The sequence below is a fragment of the Lissotriton vulgaris genome, chromosome 2_1, assembly GCF_964263255.1.
Source record: "Lissotriton vulgaris chromosome 2_1, aLisVul1.2, whole genome shotgun sequence".
Classification (NCBI taxonomy): Eukaryota; Metazoa; Chordata; class Amphibia; order Caudata; family Salamandridae; genus Lissotriton; species Lissotriton vulgaris.
The window spans coordinates 506068079-506094927 of NC_141687.1; the positions used below are offsets into that span (position 1 = coordinate 506068079).

Genomic DNA, 26849 nt, shown 5'->3' on the forward strand with positions numbered 1-26849 from the left:
TACACACTCACCCACCGTTTCACATTAACTATCAGCTGAGCCTTTGTCTGCAGAGTTGCAGACAGAAGAGGCCCATCAAGAATTTCAATGTTGCTGTAGTTCCTAAAGCAAGGGGTGGGGTGGAGGTAGGGTTCACTATGCCCCTGCACATAGGCAATTTGAAACCTTGGAAGACATGAGGCATGCATGCTGCACAGTGCCAGGCCATGAAGTGACTGTGACGTGGTGTTGTTTGCAGGGCTTTAAGTAGGATGAAAAACCTAGTGGGTCTCTCCAAAGGGGGTGTTCGATGCAATTAAGACAAAAATCTGTGCTTAGCATAGTGTGCTGCCCGACTGGTATTTTGCCTCTTCTGTCATTGTAACCAGATATACAACACAACAAGTAACATTACACCTACAACAAGCCAGAACTATTGGCTTTGTCAATGGTTGTTAGTTGCATAAAATATTAAAGCAGCAACCATGGCTTTGTTAAATATAATATTTAAAATGCACCAGCTCGACAATGATGAGACTGAAAGAACTCTAGCCCCTTCTTTTTAACTTGTTTCTCCGCCTTCTTTGAATGAACTGGATTCTCAGGTAGCAGCGCTGGCGTTTTAGCACATTTCTTCCATCTGACAGAATGCCCTACCTTAGACGAAGGCTGGAGGAGGCCACCACATGCAACAGCCCAGACTGGCCCATTGTCATTCTGTATGTGGCAATCAGCGGCATAAAGAATGACAATGGGCAGGGTGGGTCTGCTCTTGAGCACGGAGGAGTACGAGGCGGCCCCATTAGTGAGCTGAAGGTTCATGCAGGGGAACTGTGCTGTTCCCTGGAATGCCCAAAATTACAGGCAAAAGGCGTAAGTAAAAGCGATCCTCACGGACAACGGACGTGAGAACCAAATTACGTAAGGTTCGTGAAATTTACGGATGGTTGGTCACCCTAGTTGAAAGTCCAGATGGTTTCTAGTAATGATTCTACAATTGAATGCGAAATGGTGAGTTGAAAAATTACTTCAATTCTTCTGCTGGGTTTCTGAAACAGAGTCCTTCACTGAAAATTAGAAGGGCTCAGTTGTGAAATCAAATCAAGATAATCCTAATATCCCAGCAGAATATAGACCTATAAGCCTTCCTGATATTGTGTCCAAAGTCGATGAAAAAGTATTCTGAACCAGCTAGCATCAGGTTGATTAAAATACATAATCCGAATAGAGCAAGGCAACAGTAGAGAAGGGTACTAAATGGCTGATTGTTTTCTACTATATTCAAATTGTCTAAATAAACTTTTATATTTTAAACAAAGAAAGACTTCAGACCTATTAATTAGGATAAGGAGCTCATTCTTGCACTGTTGACTTAGTAAAGTGTAGCATTCTCTGTGCTGCAGTGAGATCTCAAGCTTATAATCATACATGAGGTTGTCCTTAACTAACTGGTTTTGTACTTGAATGGAAACTTCTTTCTTGGTGGCTTTCACGACTAAAGGAAATTGATATTGGGACAGTAGTTGCCAAAATCCTGCAATTTCTAGGTGGGATTTCAGTGTTTTGAGGTAATATGGGAACCTTCCTTGAATTAGGGAAGCAATGTCTATATTGAAAGGGGCACAAGGGCATTCCTTTAAGGGATTTCACAATGGATAAGAGTAGAATCTCATAATTTGTAGTAGCCTTGAGAGGGTGGAGGATGTGTGTGAAGCCAGTATACAAGAAGGGGTTTAAGGCTGGCCACTTTCTGATTTGAGAGGGCATAGGAGGCGTAATGGGTGTTTTACTTGATGTTGTTGATGGAGGCTCTGATCTCACATATCTGCTTCATGAGAAGTGATTCATGAGCACTGATCTTGTTGATTCAGTGTGGAAGTTGAGTGTCTGGCTGGCAATCGAAGACTGTGTTTGACCATTTTGAAGAACATTTTGCCTCATATGGACATTTTGTTGATTGCGGTTTTGTAGAAGGTGGCTTTGACTTAGATGATATTGAGGTTGCATGCAGAGTGGTTTGAGTTGAGCAGATTGTCTTCGGCTTTGGTCGATGTCCACTTCTTTTCTTTTCTGTAAATCAATTGCATTCTCTTCAGTGCTAAATTTCTTTCCTTTTCAAAACAAAATATATTAAATAGGTGTGTGCTCCAGTGCCTATTCATGTGAAAATACATTGCCTCAATTTACGGCTCTGCCAAGTAATTTCCAGTTTTAGGTTTAAGAACATTTGTTCCTTTTCTCTTGTTGAAAGCGTGCCATTTCTCGAGATTTTTCTGGACCTCTTCCGTCCTGCCTGCCATAACATCCTCCCAGTCCCTTGTAGTCTGCGATCATTGGTTTTTAAGCCATTCCTGCAACGTTCTAATATAAAAACGGCTGTTTGGCACGAGATAAATGCAGCATTTCATAGTTCCTATCATTTTACTTATTTATTATTGTATTTATAGAGCAGTGTGCTATCAAAAGGTGCCCTGGCACTAAACTATATATACAATGTGTTCCAAAAGCAATAGAAAGAGAAGGGGTCTCAGTTTTCTCCTACAGTTAATATGGTTGGAAAGAGGTCTTATCTCTACAGGAAGGAAGTTTCTTCTTGCTAAAGGCTCTGCCACCCTGACAATCCTTCCTAATCCTGGGCATTTTAATTGGAAGACTGTGGAGGAGCACAGAGGGTGATATGGGTCGTGCTTGGTAAGCGTTCATTGAATGAAAGAAGGGGGGTTGTTATGTTGGCTTTATAAACGATGCAGCAAAATTTAAAGAGCACATGCTTGTGGTCAGTGTGATGTTGACATAGCCTGAGATGGAGGAGTGTGCTGCAGCATTTTGCACAGTTTGAAGTTGACAGGTGTTACATGCAGGGAGCCCCAAATAAAAGGCATGTGTTTTGTCAGGGCTGTGCTCCGCAAATACTTGAATGACTGGTAAATGTGACTCTTTGAGAAGAGAAGGAAGAATTTTTCCAAAACTCGAAGATGAAGAAAGCAAGTTGCTAAGACTTTAGATACCAGTGAAATAAAGGAGAGGGTGTAGGTGAATAAGAGTTCAAGATTCTTCACGATTGTGGAAGGGAGTGGACATTAACCCAGAACACCGGGTCATCAGCAAGACGTCCAAAACGATAGCAAGCTACCAAGTACCATGACCTCTGCTTTGTCTGAGGTAGGCTGAAGACAACTAGTAGACATTCAATATGCTACTGCCCGAATAACAGACCCGATACTGTCACCAAGCCTAATAATCAGTTGTGTGTTGTCCACATTGCACGTGGCTTAGAGGCACTGAATTCAGGACGGGTATTGGGTATGCCTATTTTATACTTTCTCACTGCAGCTGAGTTTAACGCCCTAGTTTCTGGCTTATACTTGTGACACCATGCTCTTTAAAGCTTCTTACACAAGCATAAAGAGTGGGCAGGTACCAAGGAGCTGATGGGAAATAACTATGGGACTCCTAACCCTGCATAGTAGTAGAGCAGTGATATCCAAAGCAAAAGGCTTTCAAATTTTCATTTTTAATATGCAAGTCTTCCGAAAAATTACACATCAATACTACTAGCGAGCCACTGAGACTGGCAACATTGATGCGAGAGTGGCTTTATTTGATTTTTATTAGTTGGAGAACTCTAAATTGGGCTGTGTGCAGTCTGCTTATAGTTCAGAGAAAACAACACAGCAACATTTCAGTTCATGAGACCAGAAGATAGCTTAGATTTGACACAAAAGTCTCTGAAGTAAATAACAGATCTAGGCCAATCCCTGAGTCATGCATGAGTTGAGTCACTAGTTGGTCGAGGATTTCAAAAGAGGGGGAGAACTAAGCCAACATACTAAAGTCCCATAAAGCAAATAATTTGCAAGGACCCAGAATGAATAGGATGATAAAGTTGACAAATTCCAATCCAAAACTGGGGGTTTGGCCTTGTGGACGATTAACAAGAAACCTTGTGAAATTGTAGATTGGGGAAAAAAGATAGCAAGAGGAGCCGTAACTAAGTGAGCGCCTGTAAAATAGAAATGATAAACAGTGACAAAAAACACTGCAATCTAAAAACTGTTAATTCAGCAAACAAATTAAAAGCCCAGCAAAGGCTGTACATACAGTCATGTGGGTCGCACAGCCAGGTATTTTAAATATCCAAGTGAATTTCTGCATATACTTGGTCGTTCACCAAATTACTAGACCGCAGAGTAAGGAAGCCAGAAAAGATGGCCGCCGCAACTGGGTTGGGCTAGCAGGTAGGTATAGACCACAAGTAACCCACTATGAAAATCTCCAAGAATCCCAACAGTAAGCAGGTATTGAATGCAAAACACAGAAAAGGGAGCAATAAGAGACATAACTGAGTGATCACAATTAAATCGAAATTATAAAACTGTGATGAAAACCAGCACAATTTAAATCAAATAATTTAGCACAAAATAAAAGCCCAGCAATTGCCTTACTTATAGTTCTCATGATTTCTTTCCTTGTCACAATCTATTACATGTGATTGATAGGAATTTTCCTTTGGACTGACAATAATGTCTTGTTCATTGGGAAGGCTGTAGAGCATTGAAGATATATATTAGCTCCCAGAAATGTCTTGCTGGATGGGTACTTGGATAGCTTTTTGTTGATGGGAAAACACCATTGATTGAGACAATTCATAGCCTTCTGTCTATTTCTGATTAAAGAATCCGGCCTCTTCTCCCTTAGTAGTAAGCCATGTAGGGATATACATTGCTCCTTCCGATGTGGTGCAACCAGTGAGGGACATTTACCGAATACACTTTGAGCAACTTGTATCCCAACTGATTAAGCTTTGAATTTTAACTTGCACCTACCTACTATGATTTTTAGATATATTTCCCATGCTCCTGATGTATGCCTTTGTGGAAGAATGCATTGTTGAAATAGATTGGCTTGAAGATGGAACGGTAACATATAATCCTGCTTCTCAATCATGAATGCCCTTCTTATAGCCACAAAAAGCAGAAAATTATAACCTACGCAACGCCCAGCAATTTGCTATTATGTCAAGAAAATGTAATTCTAGGTAAGTCCATTTCCACGTTCCTCAATTTGTTAATTTTACTGTCAAACCAAGTAAAGGATTATTCTTTGATAGTTACAAACACTGCACAGGAACAATGTTGAAATCTCCAGTCTTAAAGATGCTTATTGATATTATTACAACAAACGATTTCCTATTGCGCAAGAAAACAAATACGCAGAACAATAAATTGAGACCACGGTGAAATGAATAAATAAGCTATTTATTTTCATTCTGTTATTATCGAATGGAATCTCTTGTGCACCGCTGCCACTTCTGATACTGCTAACATGGTCGAGCATCACTGTATGTAAAAAATAAAAAAACATTAAACAAATCCAGCCGATAAATAAAAGTTCTCAACATTGATAGGTATGCGTTTGAAAAAGAAAACGGCCACATATGACTGTAGGGTTGGCTTTGTTTTAAAGACCTATTCCAAAGGCCAGGCAACTTCTCTTAAACTCTGAAGAAGGGTTCCAGAGGAAGGAATGTGACATGGTTCCTTTTTTCAAATTTTACATTCCTGTCTTTTTCAGGAACTGATACTTCAACAAATTATCGATATGAGCCAATGAACAAGTCCCTTTTCAACGAAGGACGCCTATGGGTGCCATAAAGCCATTGGTTCTGCAGTCATAATGACTTAGTGAGGCACATGTTCTTCAAACAGTAGAAAAGTCGCGGTTCCCTGGTGAAAATGACAATCCACAAAAATGCTCTTGACGAACAGCAAAAGAGGCGTCCTTCACGGAACGGCTCCTCTTCCCGCTGGCAGGGTGGTCTTTAGTGACGAGTGTCGCCTAAAAAAACTTAGTTGGAGAAAATATGAAAACACCCGCAATTGTATCACAATTATATTCAAACACGGCCATTTCAGGGCACTTCGAAGAAAGAAAATCTAATCTAATGTACTTGAAAAGATGTATAAGATGGCAGTGTCACGTGACAAGAAATATTACAAAAGTATTACTGCGTGCAGAGTCCTGCTGCCCAGGACGGTGCAAGGTGACGAATCTTCTGTACAGATATATCTACTTTCCAGAGCATTTTGTGAGCGTGACACTAGTGCTGTGAGGCCTTTTCACAACGCTCCTCCAACTTTGGTACATTCAGTGCAAAATACTTTTTTAGGAGACATTTACCCTTATAAAAATAAAAGGCATTTCATTTCTCGAGAGCGCTTAAAGAATAAACACAATATCTGATTGAACATGTAATGTGAAAGAAGTAGATGAGTTTAGTCGGCTGGGTTCTTAGGTACTGTCTGTAGAACTCCCAACCATAAACTTATAAAAATAATCAAAAGTTCATTGTGTACAATTTTGTTTCTGATATGCTGTGGTAAAATGCTATTTTGTCTTTAGATTTCGTTCATGCACTATAAAGTATAAAACCTGGTATTAGTATTTCTTCACTGAAATGTGTCTCTTGCCATTCACACATACCATTTGCATATGCATTGCCATGAACTTCCTTATTGCAAGCCATTAATCTGACGTAATTTCCTGTTGACTGGTAGTGAACCTTTTCAACTAAATAAAGCTGAACTCTACATTGCACACCAAGCAGGCACTCGTAGCCTTAGTAACAAGTAACACGTTTTCTATCATATGTTTTTGAGGCATTAAAATCATGTTCCATACGTTTTTGAGACGTTGACAAATTGTTTGGCTTCAAAAAATTCCGTGGTTGGGACAGAGTGATTTTGCACTTTGGCCTGTTGCAAGACCTTTGGTAAAATCAAATTTCTTTATCTTTGTTCATCCTTCAGTAGTTGTGATGTTAAAGCGTGGTCACGTATTGTCTTTGTGATATAACAACTGTAGATAGTTTGGCGTTCAGGAAGAACTTCTGATCGAAAGACAGTTTGCCTTTCCTCCTTCTCAGGCAGGTTCAACTGAACAGCGCTGTGTGCCTTTCTCAATTCGCGTATGCCCTTTGAGGCGAAGAGTGTTATGAGTTCATGGCGTCGCAGTGTTTGGGCAGAACTCTCCGATCGCCTACCCGAACAGACATTCAGCGATTCTATAGATGATAGACCAGCACAAGTCAACTGTGAGCTGGGCACTGCGGCTCTCACACTACTCGAGTCCAAACGTGCTGGTCTCCTCAACCGCTGTCAACAGTTTTTCATAGAGCATTGAGAAGGACGGGTACGGAGGGAGGTCGAGTCGGTTGAAACATGTGTGAGCCCTGAAAAGAAGGAAGAGAGCACCGTTAATGACTGCCACGAAAGATTCCAGTAGAAGCAGCAGGCCTATGGAGACAATGTGGACATGTAAACAATGTGGATAATCTAAAGATGGAAAACATCTAGCACCAGACCAGGAGCGTTGACTCAACTATGGCACTAAACACTAGAAGCCTAGAGACGCCCATTAAATATCTAATCAATATCTGGAACCCAACATGGCAAATGCATAATTCATAACTTCAGCCAACTATTGCTGTCAACGTACACAATCATATTTGTGCTGCTCATAACTAAGCACAGATTAATCAGCGCAATGGAATCTTTATGAAAGTAATTCATAGCTGGACAATGTAAACATGTTATAACATGAAGCCATAGGAAAGTAGGTGGATTTACACAAGGTGGAGTGCACATGCTATGGTCATGTTCAAGGAACAGAGTTTTTCTTTTTGACTGTGCACTTGATGTTTTCATCTGAGAACTATTAGAAGGAAACCTACAGGATTTTTTTCGTTTGGAGAGTGGGTGCACCACCATAAATTAGCAGTGCTCCTGCCCTGCCAAGTCCATGGTGCGCAAAATATTTTTAGATTCAAGGCAAGTGTTGTGTTTCTGACAGTAGAGCTTCACCTGACTCTGCTGTCACAAACCTCTGACGTGAGGTCCTCCCCACCTCATGGACGTCAGGTCAAGGTGATGCCAGACGCACTCTCTTTAGTATAGGGTGACTGTCAGTCATTTTCAAACCTTGATATCAACATGAGGCGTAGCTATTCTGGGTAGGGAAAACACACAATAGCCTCAATCGGCATGGACAATACTCTGAGTGTATCAGGGCCATTGTTTTTTGTTTTCTGAAAACAGAAAAAGGGTTTTTATGGCCTTCCTGCAAAAAATAACTGAAAAATCAAACTTTATTCTTTGTTCTGCAGAAATTTCCAGTTAGCTGGTCTCAGGAACTGGATAGCCTCTCCTATTGCGGGCTATTCCCTTTAAATGTTAAGGGGTTACCCTTTCCCCTGCATCCTCGCCAGAAAGCATCTGAAGTCCCTGGAAAGATCCTGTTAATTCTGTCCACAGTTTGATACAGCACAACATTACTTTAAGAGTAATGATCATCTTTGAAGGATCAACTTATTATTTGAAGTGGTCCCTCTTGACAGGATCTCCCAAACACTTCCTGGCATCTCCACCATTCGCTCTCATTTTTTACCTATCCATATTTTGGTTGTTTAGTAGGGGTCAAAAGACATTTAGAGACTTTTGAGACTGCTTGCTTTGTCCCATCTAATGCTATCAATTTTTCCAAGAAGTCCGTTAATGGCCCACTTGCTATAATGGCCTTTGTTAAGATGGTGTCAGCTCGTGTGGTAATTGATAGTAATACAACCTTTCCAATACGTTTATCCCATACTTGTTTGCACCTCCCAAATGATCTAACTTGCGCCCCCACATGCCCCTGAATATAGATCCAGCACGATCCCACATTCCACCTTTTTCACCTTTATTTTTTTTTTTAAATCGACCTAACCCAATTGTCGCAGGGCTTCTTTATTGTTAAGGGATATAGCACTCACAAGGGCATTTGTACATTGAAAAGAGCCCCTTTGCGCTCGCAAACACTGTGATCTTGTGAATTGCATTGTTGGTAACTGCAAAAGGCTTTATACATTGGTACATTTGCCCTCTAAAATTAAACATTAAAACCTTATATCAATCAATCTTTCCTCCTTACCCAGACTATCGTTTGAGTGGACCTCGCAGTACTGGAAATCAACCCTCCCAATCCCTCCCCCTTACAAGCAATCAATCAAACAGTTAACGCTAATTTATGGGACATCATTAACAAAAACAAACAGCAAATGTAGCTTCACGTCCAAAGTTCAAAACTACCTGCAACACTCATCATCTTCAGTTGTTTTCCTGTATAGCCCTTCAAGACCTGGTATGGGTAATGACCCTATGCTATGACCAGGTATTATCTGTAAGCTCGGGCACACCAGCAAGCCTAATTCGGAAAGCCTTTTAACTAATATATCCCTCATGCAATGCCTGTTTAGCCAAGGCCATTCATTTCAACAAAACATTTAGGGGTCGATTAGGATCGCGGACGGACTTGCGTCCGTCCGCGACCCCAGAGCAGGAGGGAACCTCCGCATGGCATGCGGAGTTCCCTCCTGTGCAATTAGGATGTGACCGCCACCCTGGCGGTCACATCTTCTATTTTTAACATTGCAGCGGGTGCAGCTTCAAGCTGCACCCGCGGCAATGTTAAAAATGCATGCATTGCATTTGCATGCAGAAAGAGGCAGGCACCGCGCGGTGCCTGCCGCTTTCTGCATGCAAATGCAGGGGGGTACCATAGGTACCCCCCATGTGCACCCCCCACCCCCCCTTCACCTAGGGGGCCCGCAACGGGTCCCCGCAGTGAAGATCCGTATGCTTTTCCACGGCGGAAAACCCGCTGCGGAAAAGCACTTTTAAAAGCCCATCCTGATATGGCGGACGGTGTCTGAGAGACACGTCACCATATCAGAGCTTTTCCGCCGCGGTTGTAAGCCGACCGCGGCGGAAAAGCTGCGGACAGAAACCAGGACCCACCAGCCATCCTAATGTGGCGGTGGGTCCTTGGTCAGTCCGCTGCGGTTTTTCCGCATCCTCGGGGCCGGCGGTGGCTTCCGCCGGCCCCGAGGATGCGGAAAAACCGCAATCATAATCGGCCCCTAAGTGTTGCCTCTACTACATTGAAAATGGCTTTTTGATTTGGACAAATTGTAGGTCGTATCTTGGTGTGTTCTTTACATGTCTAACTCAATCTAGCAACAAATTATTTTTTACTCATTTTGGTGAGGCACACATTGTCAGCTACTTGTATCTTAAAGTTAAAGTCTTGGGTGAGGGAACAAAGCTGTGCACTAGATTATACAGAATCCCTACGGAGATTAACTCACTCTTCCAATATCAAAGTCACCAACTGGGGTCCCTGAGGGATAACCTCCCTTTTGGACAGTTTTCAGGATCCTGCACAACTGCAAACTGAAATAGGACTATTTTATGGAAGCTGAGGCATAAGGCGTAAAATATATTATAGATGTCTAACGAGACATGCTATGAAAGGAGCATGACATAGTCCCAGAGAACCATTACTCACAAACAGGCCTACACCCACATCTGAGAATCAGCAGATCTATATTGGTCTCTATAATGGGGAATGCATCATTGGCATGCTAACGATCCTGGTATTTGTTGTTAATTTATAAAAGAAACAGTTATTTGAGATAATTTGGTGAAAGCCAGGAGATTCCTCTAGCCAAAAGTACAATTATGGCTCAAAGGGATATTCCTCCATTGATTTGTGGCTGTTGTGTTGCCTTTGTATTCCACTCCAACTGTAATAAATACAATGTGGTATACTGTATCTTGTGATCTTGCCAGCTTAAATATGTAGACTAAATGACACAGAATGTCCTTCTGAGTATTCTGAAACATTGGAGCAGAGTGAAGCTAAAAGTCACCATTGGCGGCTTATCAGATACACGGTGGGCATAACTAAAATAGTAAATAATAAATGTAGCTCAAAGGACCCTTTGTGGATGGGTCATAACAGCATTTTTTTAAAGAAAGTAATGTTTATATATTGAAAAACTTGACTCGATTACAAAGGGGCTTAAAAGGATGAATGAGTGAAATAGTGCAATCACCCTTTAAACATACCCTTAAGGCGTCCTTGAGTCAACATCGCTACAACATTCTTAATATTTTAATATATTTAGCATCTTCACCTAAATAAATGTTGTACAATGCTTAACAGTAGTGTTTGGTTTGTGTTTGATTGCTTATTATAAACTTCCAATTAAACGGTGTGGTGATGGGGACCAATGGCAACTGTTTGGTCAAAGCAGCCCATGTAACCACAAATGGAGCAGTAGATGTGGACAAAAGGAGTGGACATTAAATACCTTCACCTCTCTGTTCAGACACCGGACTTCGATGCAGGCAAAGGAAAAATGGTGTAGAGTGGATTATGTCCCAAGTCTTTCCGACAACTGCAAAGATTCAGTTGGGCTGAGGGTCTGTGGTTTGTGTTCTACTCTCCCCCACGCCTTCCTCCTTCCCAGCCTGCAACACTTAGCTGGAAGGCCTTGAAGTGGCATAGTATGCTTACCTACGCACCATAGCACAGTGAGGGTGTGCTGGAACCAAAGCCTGTATCCAGCCTGCACACTGAAGCTTTACTTCTAAAACTATTAGGCCATTCCTTCTGGTAAACATATCATGCAAGTCAATGCTAATGCTTATTCCAACTTGGTGGTTTTGTGTTTGCCAACCAGGAGGAGGACGAGTACAACCTGGAGAAATTTGAATCAAATATGCGATTCTCAGAGATTTAGGTGCTGATAACCTGTGATCCTAAGAAACAAGTTACTTACCTGTAACTTTAGTTCTCCAGTATTGGTAACTTTCATAGATTCCCATTGCTTGTATCATTCCCCGTCGTCGGAATGGGAGCCTCGGTAATAATATATATATATATATACCTAGGTAAATACACCCTAATAGGTGTAAAAAAGGTAAAAAATTAGGCCTAGGCCTCATTATCTTTTGTAGCCTATTGGTGTCATTATGTAAAAAGACCCAAAGTCACCTTAGCAACCAATCAGATCAGCCTCACCCTGTAGAACCTTCCTGAGAAAGCTCAGAGCCTCAGATTTTCGTAGCCGTTGCTTTGCCACATAATCACCTAGCCCTAAAGTGAGCTTTCCCAGGGGAGGCGGGTGGGCGCATGGGAATCTATGAAAGTTACCAATACTGGAGAACTAAAGTTACAGGTAAGTAACTTGTTTCTTACTCCAGTATTGGAACTTTCATAGATTCCCATTGCTTGTATCAGAGTAGATAGCAGTTAGCATACCTCAAACATTTCGTGCACAGTTACAGAATCATTATAAACTAATGAAATCACAGATTATAACAACCATAAAGCAGTAACAAAGCATAAGAAACGAAATGTTTGAAAAAACAGGAGGAGGGAAGAGAGGAAAGCTCACCTCTTATTGGAAGAGATTTCTCAGGACTGCCTGTCCTACAGCCGAATCCTCCTGTGCAGCCGCCTCCAGGCAGTAATGTCTCGTGAAGGAGTGCGTACTGCTCCAGGTGGCTGCTCTGCAAATATCCTTTATGGATACTCCAGCAAACAGCGCTGTTGATGCTGAGATCGACCTTGTGGAATGTGCTTTCACCTGTCCTTGTAAAGGTTTGCCTGCCGCCTGGTGGCAGAACCGGATCGCACTAGTTATCCATCTAGATATCCCTTGTTTTGACAAAGGAAATCCTTTCCTTGGGGCTCCGAAAGCCACAAACAGTTGGGGTGATTTTCGAAATCCAGCTGTGCGTTGTAGATAGAATTTCAAACATCTCTGAACGTCCAGAGAATGAAGTGTCCTCTCAGCCTGGGTTGAAGGTCGAGGAAAAAAAGACTTCAAAACCACTGGTTCATTAAGATAAAAGTCTGTCGGTACCTTCGGAATGAACTTGGGGTTCATCCGTAGGATCAATGTATCATTCTTGAACTGCAAGAAGGGTTCTTTGATGGTTAAAGCCTGAAGCTCTCCTACTCTCCTTGCAGAGGTGAGTGCCAAAAGAAGCGCCACTTTCCATGATAGGAACTTCAGGTCCGCTTTATGTACCGGCTCAAATGGCGGTCTCATCAGCTGAGCCAGGACCACATTCAAGTGCCATACCGGAGGTGGGGGCCTAACTGGCGGAAAAACTCTAAACAGTCCTTTCAGGAATTGTTTTATTACTCTTGCTGACAATAGAGAGGGGCCCGATCTTGTCCTCCTATACCTGGAAATAGCTGCCAAGTGGACCTTGATAGAAGCATGAGCCAGACCTGCTTGTGCTAACGATAGAATGTATGGTAAGAGTTGATGCGGAGCTGACGAGAAAGGATGTACTTTTTCCCTCTGACACCACAAATGGAACCTCTTCCATTTCGCTCTATATGTCTTATTGGTGCTAGGGGCTCGTGCCTGTGCCAAGATGGTCCTGCATTCCTCTGGGATGTTTAAATCCTTAAACTCTCTGTATTCAGGAGCCAAGCCGTCAACTGAAGCGAGCTCGGGTTCGGGTGAAGAAACTGGCCGTCGTACATCGATAGAAGTGTCTGTTTGGGTTGCAGATGAATGGGTTGTGTCTCTGATAGAAGAAGCAACTCCGTGTACCAAAACTGGCGAGCCCAGGCAGGCGCTATTAGTATCATCCTGCACCTGTCCATCTTGAGTTTCTTGAGGACTCGAGGAATCAGGGGAAATGGCGGAAAGGCGTAAACAAACGCGCCTGACCAGGACATCGAAAGGGCATTCCCCAGTGACCCTCGATGGTGTTCCCTGCTTGCGTAACACCGGCATTTCTTGTTTCCTGGTGTTGCAAACAGGTCGATCGCTGGGGTCCCCCAACGGAAGAAGATGTCCTTGATCACTGCGTTCTCCAATTCCCACTCGTGCAAAACTGCTCTCAGGCGGCTTAGCGTATCCGCCTTCGTGTTGCATACTCCTGGAAGGTGTTCTGCTACGAGTGTGATGTTCTGCGATATCGCCCATTCCCACAGTATTTGGGCTTCCTGTGAAAGCAGTGGCGATCTTGTGCCTCCCTGCTTGTTGACGTAATGCATTGCGGTGGTGTTGTCCGTCCGCACCAGGATTGCTGAGTCTGTAATCCTTGGGAGGAAAGCCAACATTGCGAATCGAATAGCTCTTAGCTCCAGAACGTTGATATGTAGACGACGTTCTTCCGGAGTCCAGTGACCACTGACCTGGAGGTCTTGCATGACCGCTCCCCAACCTTGAAGAGAAGCGTCCGTGGTAATGACCTGAGGAGCCCGTGCAGCCTTGAAACTGAGTCCCACAGTGAGGTGAGATCTTTTCATCCACCATGAAACCGACCGTTTCATCCGCTGGGTAACCATCACCCTGTCGTCGAACGAACCTTCCACTTGTCTCCACTGAAGGTCCAGTTCCTCCTGCAGGGGGCGCATTCGCAGTCTGCAATGCGGAATCAATTGAATACAGGATGAAATCGACCCTAGAAGAGATTTGTACATCCTGACTGTCATCCAACTTCTCTTTTGCAAACGAGTGGCAGACGATATGAGTTTCATCTGTCTCTCTTCCGATGGGAAGGCTTTGCACACCTGAGTATCGAGTATCGCTCCCAAAAACTTCACCGTACCTGCCGGCTGAAGAACTGATTTTTCCTTGTTGAGTTGTAAACCCAGATGAATAAAGAGGTTCAAGCATGTGCTCACTGCCTTCGATGCCTCTTGTAAGCTTGGGGCCTTCAGCAGCCAGTCGTCTAAGTATGGGAATACTTCCAGCGACTGTCTCCTCAGAAATGCTGCTACCGGTGCCAGCACCTTTGTGAATATCCGAGGAGCGGACTTTAATCCAAATGGGAGCACCATGAACTGGAAGTGACTCTTGCCTACTGTAAAGCGAAGGAAACGTCTGTGAGCTGGATGGATCGGGATATGAAAATAGGCATCTTCCAGGTCTAATGTTGCCACGTAGTCGCCTGGGTTCAAGAGGCGCAATATGTCCTGGAGTGAAATCATCCGAAACGACAGTTTCGTGAGATAGGTGTTGAGCTCCCTCAAGTCCAGGATAGGACGCCACTTTTGCTTTGTTTTGCGGATCAGAAAAAATCTTGAATAGAAACCTTCTCCCCTTTGTGATAGGGGAACACGCTGGATCGCCCCTTTTTGAAGCATTTGTTGAGCTTCCTCTTGAAGAAGGTTCAGATGTTTCGAAGTAGTGGCCTGGGGAGCTCTTGTAGGTGGAAATTCCTGGAATTCTAGAGTATGCCCATTTCTGATGATGTTTAATACCCACTGATCCGATGTAATCTCTTCCCAGCTGCTCAGATGTTGTGATATCCTGCCGCCCACTGGAGATCCCAGAAGCGGAGGAACAGTTGGCAGAGTCAGGAGGCCGCTATTGACGCTTGCCAGCGTCCTTGCCCTGACGCCCCTGTCGTCCACGAGCGTTCTGGCGAGAGAAAGACTGGGATTGCGACTGCCACTGATAGTATTGATTGCCGTACTGAGGCCTGTACGACTGCGACTGCTGTGAATATCGCTGTTGCTGATAACCTCCTCTAGGTAAAGTGAAGCCTCTTCCTCGTGCTCCACGGAACGGTGTCTTCCTATATTGCAGGTTCCCCAGAGCCCTTGCTGTCTCTGTGTCCTTCTTTATACCCTGCAGGGTCTCATCGACATGTTTCCCAAATAACATGTCCCCGTCAAAGGGCAAGTCCAAAATCCTATTCTGGACCTCTGGCCGGAAGTATGTAGCTCGCAGCCACCCTTGTCGCCGAAGAACCGCTGCACTGCCCAGAGCACGGAAAGAGATGGTGGCGATGTCCATCGCGCAGTCAATCATCTCTGAAGAGGAACGCTGTCCTTCTTCCAGAAGTTTCTGTGCTTCCGCTTTCTGGTCATCCGCTAGTAGATCCACATAGTGTGCCACATCACTCCACATCTGGCGGTCGTATCTTGCTAGGATCGCCAAGGCATTCGCCGCTCTGATCAACAAGCTAGCCATCGACGAAAAAACGCTTCCCAGCGTTGTCCAACCTCCTACCCTCCTTGTCTGGCGGAGTCGTGAGGGTGGCCGAAGGATTCCGCGATTTCTTCTGTGCCGCCTGCGATATGACCGAGTCTGGTCTAGGTTGTCCAATCAAACAGGCGGGACTGTCATCAGGAGCTTTATATTTTTTCTCCAAGCGCGGAAGAGTTGGAATGACCGTCGCTGGGGTCTGCATCACTTTCTTCCCTTCCTCCCATATGTGCTCTACAATGGGAATCGAGCGCACGGCCTTACGGTATGCCTCTTTAAAATCGTACAAGAAACAATCCGTAGATGTTGTAGGCATCGCTAACTTAAAGCGCGCTGTGGCTCTTTCCATCAAACTGAAGAAACCTCCTACATCAGCCGGAGGCGAGTCGACCGGGTCTGGCACTGGTGAAGCCGGATCCGGAGCTATATATTGGTTCCATTCACTATCCTGGTCTTGATCTTGGTTCTGCCCCGTTTCATCTTCATCCGAGGTATCCACTTGGACTTGCCGAGGATATTCCCTCTCCTGTTCTTCCTGTGCAGGCCGTACTGACTGTGCTGCCACCACCTGCGGTTGAACCTGTGCTTGACCTTCCACAGGTTGCGACCCTTGTCTGCTCCTATACTCTTCCAGCATTGCCCTTAAGTCTGTCAAAAGACTCATCGGCATCGTTACCATGCCCTGCTGTGGTTGGGTTTCCTGGTATGCAACTTGTCTTTCTGGCCGCTGTTCCTTTTGATAATAATACTCCTCATCCAAATCCGAATCATGGTACTTCAGATTCAATTGAGATGGACTGTAAGCATCCCCATACATCTCATTCTCCTCTTCTGAGTAGTCATCTTCATCCAACAAAAGGGGTGGAGGTAATGAAGGTACTTTCCTTGGAGAAGTCATATCTGGGGTTATCCTCCTCCTTCTGCTGTTTCCTGGCGCTCCTGTCGTCAACGGCGTTGAAAACAACTCCACCGTTTCCTTATTCTGAATCGTCGTCGACGGGACCGTCGACGAGAGTCCCTTCACCGTCGACGGCATCGTCGACGGAACCGTCATCGTCGACGGACTCATCATCGTCGACGGGATCGTCGACGGAGCTGTCATCGTCGACGGGCTCACCATCGTCGACGGGATCGTCGACGGAACTGTCATCGTCGACCGGCTCGTCGTCGTCGACGGGATCGTCGCCATCGAGATTGCCACCGTCGACGGAATAGTCATCGTCGACGGGATGGTCTTCGTCGACGTGGTGGTAACCGTCGACGTGGTTATCGTCGACGACGCCGTCGTCGATCCAGTCTTCGTCGACGGAATCGACATCGAGGTCCTCGTCGACGCTCTCGTCGTCGTCCTCGTCGTCCCTGGATGGCTCGTCGACGACTGAGGAGAAAAAATCACCTCAGATGCTTTAGAGTCCTTCTTGACCCCTGTAGAGGCCTCTACAGTCGGTCTTTTGACGGACTTGGCTACTTTAACCTGGTGGGAAGGCCCAGCCGAGCTCTCATCCAGTTTAGCCTTTTGCACCTGCAGTGCCTGCCTTTCCCTCTCCTTTACACTCACGTGAGGAGATTCGATAGGCCCTGGCTTGCCAGACCTATCAGAGGTCCCACGCATAGCCTTTAAGGGGGGTTCAGTTGAAATCTCCACAGACGATCCGCCCCTCTTCAATGAAGTCTTTGAAGATGATGATCTGGCATCTTCCTCATCACCAGAAACCACTTCATCCCTCCTTTCCAACTTCCTAAGCCACAGAAGCAGCCGTCCTTCACGATCACGGAGGGTTTTCACAGACATTCTCCTGCATATACTACACCCATAAACCTTATGGTCTGGGTATAGACAGTAAATACAGTCCTTATGTTGATCTTCTGTATAAAGTCGTTTTTTGCCACAAGTGGCACAAGACCTGAAAAGGCTCTTCTATTCCTTATCAGCCATGACAAAGCTGAAAGAAATCCTTCAAGAAAAACTGTTTAAACAGTACCTCAAGTTGAAGTTAGAGCAGAGCTCTAAGGAGACTCCCTGTCACCAACGAAGCGGTAGAAAATCTGAGGCTCTGAGCTTTCTCAGGAAGGTTCTACAGGGTGAGGCTGATCTGATTGGTTGCTAAGGTGACTTTGGGTCTTTTTACATAATGACACCAATAGGCTACAAAAGATAATGAGGCCTAGGCTAAATTTTTTACCTTTTTTACACCTATTAGGGTGTATTTACCTAGGTATATATATATATATATATATATATATTATTACCGAGGCTCCCATTCCGACGACGGGGAATGATACAAGCAATGGGAATCTATGAAAGTTCCAATACTGGAGTAAAGACAAAAAATCCGAACTGCTCTTTTGAGATTCCAACATCCCTTGTTCTTTGTGCTGGTAAGACAGCAACAACTGTGAATGTTTGATTAAGGGCTGTTCTGTTGGAGTGATTAAAAGACCTTTTGAGGACTACCCAAATGGGTAGAGGCTCAGTTAATTTATAGACCGTGGCTTGGCCTATGAGGCACCACAACCACAGTGGTTACATCAGTTCAAATAAACTGTGTCACTGCCATTATTCAAGACCCATTGAAACCAAACATTTTGCAGTTCCTCTCTGCTGTTATTAAGAGAGTACCTCACAACCTAGTGTCATGGCAATGCCTTACTATACACTACCTCATGATTATTACAGTAGGACCAAATAGTGGGCAGCAAAGGATAGTCGCTGACTATTATGGGGTCTGCTTAGGTTTGTCTCATAGTTACAATTACAAATATTGTGTATGTGTCTGCCTAACCTTGCTTTCTTTTTCACTAATGTAATATGAAAACACCTGTTCCAAGTTTGGCTTATCCCTTCATGAGAAATGGAAATCACATGGGGGACTACGCTTGAATTTTTGTCCTCACCAGTTTGCCTTTCGGAGCATCACAGTTACTGATTTACACATCTGTTTGCAACTAGCATCAGCTATCTTTAACTGAAGAAACATAACTCCTATTACAGCTGTAGGTCTCAGGTTGACAACTCTTTGCCTTGACCAGCCTGGGGGGGTGGGGTTCCAGTCCAATGTCCTGAGGTAGATAGGCATCATTTAGAGACAGGCTCAATATAAATACTACTGTGGGTTTTGCAGTTGTCACCCTGAGTGGGATGGGTATGGTCAGACGTGAGTCCCATGCACTCCACACCACTGGATTCAAGCAAGCCGGGCTGAAGACGGCTGGAATGCCAGAAACCGGTCCTCGGAAGCTTGTTTCCGTTCCAGGGAAGGCATGGCTTGGCAGTTCGGGCTGGACTGTTCCCATGAGACACAGGGTCAGACTGATTTGCATATAACCATGTCTGAACTGGGGTGGGGTGGAGTGCAAAAAAACGATGGATTTAGGCCCAGATCTCTGTACTGGGTGAATGTGTGACATTGTTCTGCATTCTGTCCATCAACTGTGGTTTTTGCAATTGTCACACCGGGTGGGATGGGTATGCTCAGACGTGAGTCCCATGCACTCCACACCACTGGATTCAAGCAAGCCGGGCTTAAGATGACTGGAATGCCAGAAAATGGTCCTCGGAAGCTTGTTTCCGGTCCAGGGAAGGCATGGCTTGGCAGTTTGGGCTGGACTGTTCCCATGAGGCACAGGGTCAGACTGATTTGCATATGGCCATGTCTGAACTGGGCTGATGTGGAGTGCAAAAAAACGATGGATTTAGGCCCAGATCTCTGTACTGGGGTGAATGTGTGACATTGTTCTGCATTCTGTCCATCAACTGTGGTTTTTGCAATTGTCACCCCGAGTGGGATGGGTATGCTCAGACGTGAGTCCCATGCACTCCACACCACTGGATTCAAGCAAGCCGGGCTGAAGACGGCTGGAATGCCAGAAACCGGTCCTCGGAAGCTTGTTTCCGGTCCAGGGAAGGCATGGCTTGGCAGTTCGGGCTGGACTGTTCCCATGAGACACAGGGTCAGACTGATTTGCATATAACCATGTCTGAACTGGGGTGGGGTGGAGTGCAAAAAAACGATGGATTTAGGCCCAGATCTCTGTACTGGGTGAATGTGTGACATTGTTCTGCATTCTGTCCATCAACTGTGGTTTTTGCAATTGTCACACCGGGTGGGATGGGTATGCTCAGACGTGAGTCCCATGCACTCCACACCACTGGATTCAAGCAAGCCGGGCTTAAGATGACTGGAATGCCAGAAAATGGTCCTCGGAAGCTTGTTTCCGGTCCAGGGAAGGCATGGCTTGGCAGTTTGGGCTGGACTGTTCCCATGAGGCACAGGGTCAGACTGATTTGCATATGGCCATGTCTGAACTGGGCTGATGTGGAGTGCAAAAAAACGATGGATTTAGGCCCAGATCTCTGTACTGGGGTGAATGTGTGACATTGTTCTGCATTCTGTCCATCAACTGTGGTTTTTGCAATTGTCACCCCGAGTGGGATGGGTATGCTCAGACGTGAGTCCCATGCACTCCACACCACTGGATTCAAGCAAGCCGGGCTGATGACGACTGGAATGCCAGAAACCGGTCCTCGGAAGCTTGTTTCCGGTCCAGGGAAGGCATGGTTGGCAGTTCGGGCTGGACTGTTCCCATGAGGCACAGGGTCAGCATGATTTGCATTTGACCATGTCCTAACTGGGGTGGTGTGGAGTGCAAAAAAACGATGGATTTAGGCCCAGATCTCTGTAATGGGGTGAATGTGTGACATTGTTCTGCATTCTGTCCATCAACTGTGGTTTTTGCAATTGTCACCCCGAGTGGGATGGGTATGCTCAGACGTGAGTCCCATGCACTCCACACCACTGGATTCAAGCAAGCTGGGCTGAAGACGGCTGGAATGCCAGAAACTGGTCCTCGGAAGCTTGTTTCCGGTCCAGGGAAGGCATGGCTTGGCAGTTCGGGCTGGACTGTTCCCATGAGGGACAGGGTCAGACTGATGTGCATATGGCCATGTCTGAACTGGGGTGGTGTGGAGTGCTAAAAAAATGTTGGATTTAGGCCCAGATCTTAGTACTGGGGTGAATGTGTGACATTGTTCTGCATTCTGTCCATCCACTGTGGTTTTTGCAGTTGTCACCCCGAGTGGGATGGGTATGCTCAGACGTGTCCCATGCACTCCACACCACTGGACTCAAGCAAGCCGGGCTGAAGACGGCTGGAATGCCAGAAACCGGTCCTCGGAAGCTTGTTTCTGGTCCAGGGAAGGCATGGCTTGGCAGTTCTGGCTGGACTGTTCCCATGAAGCACAGGGTCAGACTGATTTGCATATGGCCATGTCTGAACTGGGGTGGTGTGGAGTACAAAAAAACGATGGATTTAGGCCCAGATCTCTGTACTGGTTTGAATGTGTGACATTGTTCTGCATTCTGTCCATCAACTGTGATTTTTGCAATTGTCACCCGAGTGGGAAGGGTATGCTCAGACGTGAGCCCCATGCACTCCACACCACTGGATTCAAGCAAGCCGGGCTGAAGACGGCTGGCATGCCAGAAACCGGTCCTCGGAAGCTTGTTTCCGGTCCAGGGAAGGCATGGCTTGGCAGTTCGGGCTGATCTGTTCCCATGAGGCAGAGGGTCAGACTGATTTGCATATGGCCATGTCTGAACTGGGGTGGTGTGGAGTGCAAAAAAACGATGGATTTAGGCCCAGATCTCTGTACTGGGGTGAATGTGTGACATTGTTCTGCATTCTGTCCATCAACTGTGGTTTTTGTCAATATCATCTAGAGACACTGGACTATCAAGCTACTGTTATCAAGGCTGGCAAAGTATCATGACGTTCTCTACAAGATTCTCTTAGGGTTTTCTTTGATCTTCCCTAAAACTTAATTCTCGTCTCAGAAACCTCCCCAATCAATGTCCTCCCTTTTGATGTACGATTTAATCTTCTTTTTCACATACCAAACCTCCCAGTCATCTAAAATTACTCACATGACGAACAGTTCACTAATAATAGCACATGTGTTTTTCAAACTAGGCATAATGATCGTGCTAAGACACTAAAACTTTCAAAATCCCTATAGGTTTTACCTGGGAAGTGCTGTAATTTTTCCCCATTTTTCGACACAGAATCTTCTTGGCCCATTGCTCCCTCGGAGAGATGCAAATCCTTCATATGGAATGCTGGATGTCCCTGTAACAAACTTTTAGCACAAAAAAACAAAGTAAATACAATGTCCAAGGGTAAAGGATCGCTAGAATAAAACAATATTTATTACAGTTTACTTCTATTGGCTTGGAAATCTGATTTATTTGACTAGAAAGACCTAAAAGCATTTTCACAACAAACCGCTGCCTGCACATCTCTTGTTTGTGAATCAGACTAAAAGAGACAGAAGATGGAAGGGCCAATTTAAAGAATATGGATAGGTTATCTCTCTTGTCTACTGAAGCTCATTTGGCATTTAAACATAAATGGTTTCTTATGTTTTTCTGTGCTTTTTTTTCTTTAAGTACCTTCCCCTCTGTTTCTTTAAGCTACACAGCCTGCAGTTCTCACTGATTTTGAGCAACTGTTCAAACAAATACCCTGAGTGTTGTCCCATTAAGTTATGCCTGTGCATGCTAGTCCTTTGTTTCCTATTGCTGAATCACAGAAGCAACCTGGAAAGTAAACCTGAAGTCACCTGTATTGTGAGAACAAAAGCAGAACATTAAGAGCGGACAGGTCAGCCGTGGCCAACAGAGCATGCTGATTTCCAGCACTCCAGAATTACTGCCTATGCCAGGGCTATTCAATCGAAATTAGTGCAGGGTTTATTGACTGACAATTTCCATTTTGATGTCCTTGTGGATAGCCTCAATGTTGTCCTTGGAGAATTGTTTAACATCACCACAGAGCTGCTGTGAGGGTTTGGGGCATGATTACAGGTTTTGCGGTCCTCCTGTCGCCCTGCCGCACCGACAGGAGGATGGGTAAGCCTGTAGTGCGCCCCCCACAGGATCATGAATATAATCCAGGGCAGGCGGTGCTGCAGCCGTCTTATGGAAGTGGTCTGTAAGACTCATAGGAAAACCTAACATGCAGACCGCCGTCGTGATTGTGCCTGCAGCACGTTCCTGCATGGTGTGGCATGCACCATGTAGTGCATGCCTCACTGTGCAGAAACGGGGTGTAATTCAAGGTCATTACAACATGTGCCCCCCTGTTTGCAACCCCAGCCCCATGAGCAGCAAAGGGCCCTGTTAGGGACTCCTTACTTACCTCTCTGCCACCCTTTTCTTAGTGGGTGGTGGACAGGCAGGTCGTAATATGCTCAGCGGTGCTGCAGCGGCACCTCCAGCATATTACTGCTTCTGACCGTTGCACCACTGCCTCAGGATCCTGGATCGCAGCAGTCCAACGGCCACACTCAAAATACTGCAGGCAGACCTGCAGTGGTGGCAGGGATCAGACCGCAAGTGCAGTACTCGTAATCAGGTCTGTAGTGTCTTCTGGTGCATGTCAGAATATGGTATACACAAATATCATCCGACATAAATATCATGTTCTAAACATAGCTTATAAAAATATTATCCCTCTGGGTGTAGATTTTTAATTAATAACTCCAGTGAAGTGAAATTTCTGTAGACGATATTAAGGACCTAAGAACTTAATATGTATGCCATATCATATTCTGACAACAATATTTTGGTACCTCACCTCTTCAGAGATGTCAGGAAAATCAAGATCAATTCAGAGAAATACATGGCTTTCTTCAACAATAAAGGCTCACTATTGGTTAATCAATGCGTGCAATTAATAAGATTCTATTTTTTTTTTTCCAGTACAATTTGCTTTCTCTCTTACTCTAAAAGGGAATCATCTTTGTGCCAACTTCCTTTATGGAGTCGGATCCAATTCACAGGGCCAAAACAGCTAGATCTGACCAGTCCATCCTTGTATAAGGATAAATCAACTCTTGATCAGGGTACTAGAAGGTAACAAATGAATGGGCTATACATCCTTCTATTAATGTTGTGATAGAAAGTGCTATCTAAAGAGTCTTTGTTCAGTTTCAATGTTTGAGGGGATAAATGAAAGGCTGCAATCCATAGTTTGAATGTACTTATCACTGATTCACCACAGTAGTTTAACTGATTTGTGCACTAAAAGTGAAACATGTTCACAGAGGATTTCCTTCTGGATGTAGTTTACTTTATGCGTGTGTCCAACCATAAGGAGTACCAAATGGACATCAGTAAGAAATCTATTCTGAGTGGCTGGCAGTTCAAGAGTCCTTGTCCATATGTTGACATTGCCTGGCAACTTAAGGTGGGTAAACTTAAATAGCAACGAGAGGGATATGGCATTACCCAATATTGCTCAGAACGTCACTGATGGTTGCATTAGCCATTACACCACTAATTAACACTCAGTATTAATTACGGGCCACACTGAATTAACATTCATTTGGGATATATTCACATGGCCCGCTTTCAGTTGCGTTAGACTCCTTAGGAATTAGAGTTACTCCTTTACTTTGCCCACAGAGGGATTTGCATGTACAATTGTGTGTCAGAGTTTACATGCGTCTGATGTATAGTTTGGCGATGTGTTACTCCATCACAAATGTGACGAGTATCCCATCCATCTTATTATAAGTGCCAGATGATATAATGCACTTGTAAAACAGCAGATGGGATATCCCTCACATTTGTGAGGGGTATCCCATCTGTCAAAATCTAAATATTTCCCTGAATTATGAATTGAGGGAGAACAGTCAATAGAGAGCCCTTATTGAATGATAAAGATTACTTTGAAGAAATCTGATAACAAATCATGTGTATCTACGTTGTGCTTAAATGTACTGCAGCTGAATAATTTATTTGTTGTTTTTGGGACATAGGTAGTTGGAGAAAGTACCAGGTTTTAGCAAGGGGTTGGGTTTTTATATGTTTTAGGCAGGGCATGGACAAAATCTGTAGCTCATACAGATACATAAAAATAGAACGAGAGACATAATGGTGATGCAGAGAAAAGTACGTTCTTGTGCCACATAGGAGAAGCACCTGTGCTGTCAAAAAAGCAATTACTGTTCCATGCCCATAGTCTATTTCCATACATGGAGTGACTGTGCTATGGTTTAAATTGCCTTTCATTGTCAAGTGTGGTACTACTAAACACCAAAGGAGGGAGGTATGCCAATAATAAATGAGGATGAAAGATGACTGTCCACTGCAAATGCTAGTCTCTGAATACAAGCAATGAAGTGTTGAAGCCTACCTTTACATGAATGCCCCAAATGTATTGTGGCTTTACAGGGTATGCACTGGGAATTTAAGTCAATCATTTTCAGAAGAGATCTATTAGTAGCTTCTTCCTTAGCATTTTGGCCAGAGTATGCTGTCAGTAGGTGCAGCTGCCCGAAGAAGCTCCCTACCGGCATGTAGATAGGTAGAAGTGGCCACAGATATCAATGAAAGAGGTAAATAAGTATGTTGACTTACTAGGGATCACTCCCGAAAATATATCTTTGCTTAGGCCATTATTTAAGTCCCAATTTTCCTGGAGGGTTTAGTATTTTCTATTTAATACAAAAGATATGGATCTATTAAGGACCCAATGCTTGAAAAGGAAACGATACTCTATTATAGCACTGATTTTCTAACCTAACTTAACCTTGCCTCTTTAATGGGTAATGATGTGTTATATAGATGTTGTGTGCCTTGTAACCTTTTTTCTTCCCCCTGTGCCTGTATTTTTGCTGCCTTTCTCTCCGTGTTTTTTCCTCTCCTCTGTTCCCTCTGTTTTACTCCAGTTTTTCACTACTGTATATCGCTGCCTGCTTTTTTCGTTACTTTGCCTCTGTTTCCTCTGCCTTTGCGCCTCTTTCCTTTTCGCCTCTGTTTCCCCGCTTTTTTCCCCGCCTCGCCCCCCTCCCTATCCCCGCTCGGGGCTTCTGTGCCCGTTTCCCGCCACTGCGTCCCCGCGGCCCCCGCCCCCTCCCACCCATTCGCTCACTGCCACCCGCCTCCCAGCTGCTCCTCCCTCCCTCCACCCCTTCTTATTACGGGACGCTGGGCGACGCGAGCGCGATCCATGACCTGTTCTCAGGCCAAGACGCTCCCCCGCCGCCCCAGCGCTCCCTGCTGGTGCTCTGCCCCTAGGCTGCTGCCGCCCGTGAGTTCGAGGCCCTCCTCCACCTGCAGGCTCCCGCCTGCGCCTCATCCCTGGGGGCCCAATGGTGGGCAGTAAGTTTTGGTCTGTTGTGTGTCTTGTAAAATTTTTTCTTCCCCCTGTGCCTGTATTTTTGCTGCCTTTCTCTCCGTGTTTTTTTCCTCTCCTCTGTTCCCTCTGTTTTTCTCCAGTTTTTCACTACTGTATATCGCTGCCTGCTTTTTTCATTACTTTGCCTGTTTCCTCTGTCTTTGCGCCTCTTTCCTTTTCGCCTCTGTTTCCCCGCTTTTTTTCCCCGCCTCGCCCCCCTCCCTCTCCCCGCTCGCCGCTTCTGTGCCCATTTTCCCACGCTGCGTCCCCGCGGCCCCGCCCCGCTCCTTCCCATTTGCTCACTGCCACCCGCCTCCCAGCTGCTCCTCCCTCCCTCCACCCCTTCTTATGCAGGTCGCTGCGCGACCGCGCCGCTGGCGTACCAGAGGCGCGCCAGAGGCAAGCCAGTCTGCGCCCGTCCGCGCCTGGACTGCGCCCAGCGCCAGAACCCCGCGCACCCCACCGCATCACACCCAGCCTCAGCTACGACGCCGACTCCCTCCACGCACTCAACACCGGCCGAAACCAACACTGCAATCAAGCCGCCCCGAAGCATAACCACGGACCCTTTTCCTGCCGCAACTGCCACTTCACCTGCGACCGAACCACCAAACCTACTAAGGCCAGACCCAAGCACCTCCGCTGCATACTCCTCAACGCCTGCTCCGCACTCAAACACGCCATCGAGCTCTGGGACCTGCTCGACACCATCGCCCCCGACGTAGCCTTCCTGACCGAGACATGGTGGAACGACTCCTCCACGCCAGACATCTCCATCACCATCCCAGACGGCTACAAGATCTCCCGCAGGGACCGCACCAACGGCATCGGAGGAGGAATC

At 45.3% G+C, this 26849-nt stretch overlaps 1 protein-coding gene across 4 annotated transcripts in view; it reads right to left on the minus strand.

Moving 5' to 3' along the window:
- Positions 1 to 5221: 5221 nt before the first annotated feature.
- HECW2 (HECT, C2 and WW domain containing E3 ubiquitin protein ligase 2) overlaps positions 5222 to 26849 on the minus strand; it is a 1269905-nt gene continuing 1248277 nt past the window's right edge. For all 4 annotated transcript variants that reach the window (XM_086955408.1, XM_086955407.1, XM_086955409.1 and 1 more), the window contains 2 exons: positions 21850 to 21962; positions 5222 to 7210 (listed from right to left, as the gene is read on the minus strand). In XM_086955408.1, the coding sequence (XP_086811534.1) occupies positions 7099 to 7210; positions 21850 to 21962 (225 nt within the window). In that variant the 3' untranslated portion in view covers positions 5222 to 7098. The remainder of the gene's footprint in view (positions 7211 to 21849; positions 21963 to 26849) is intronic.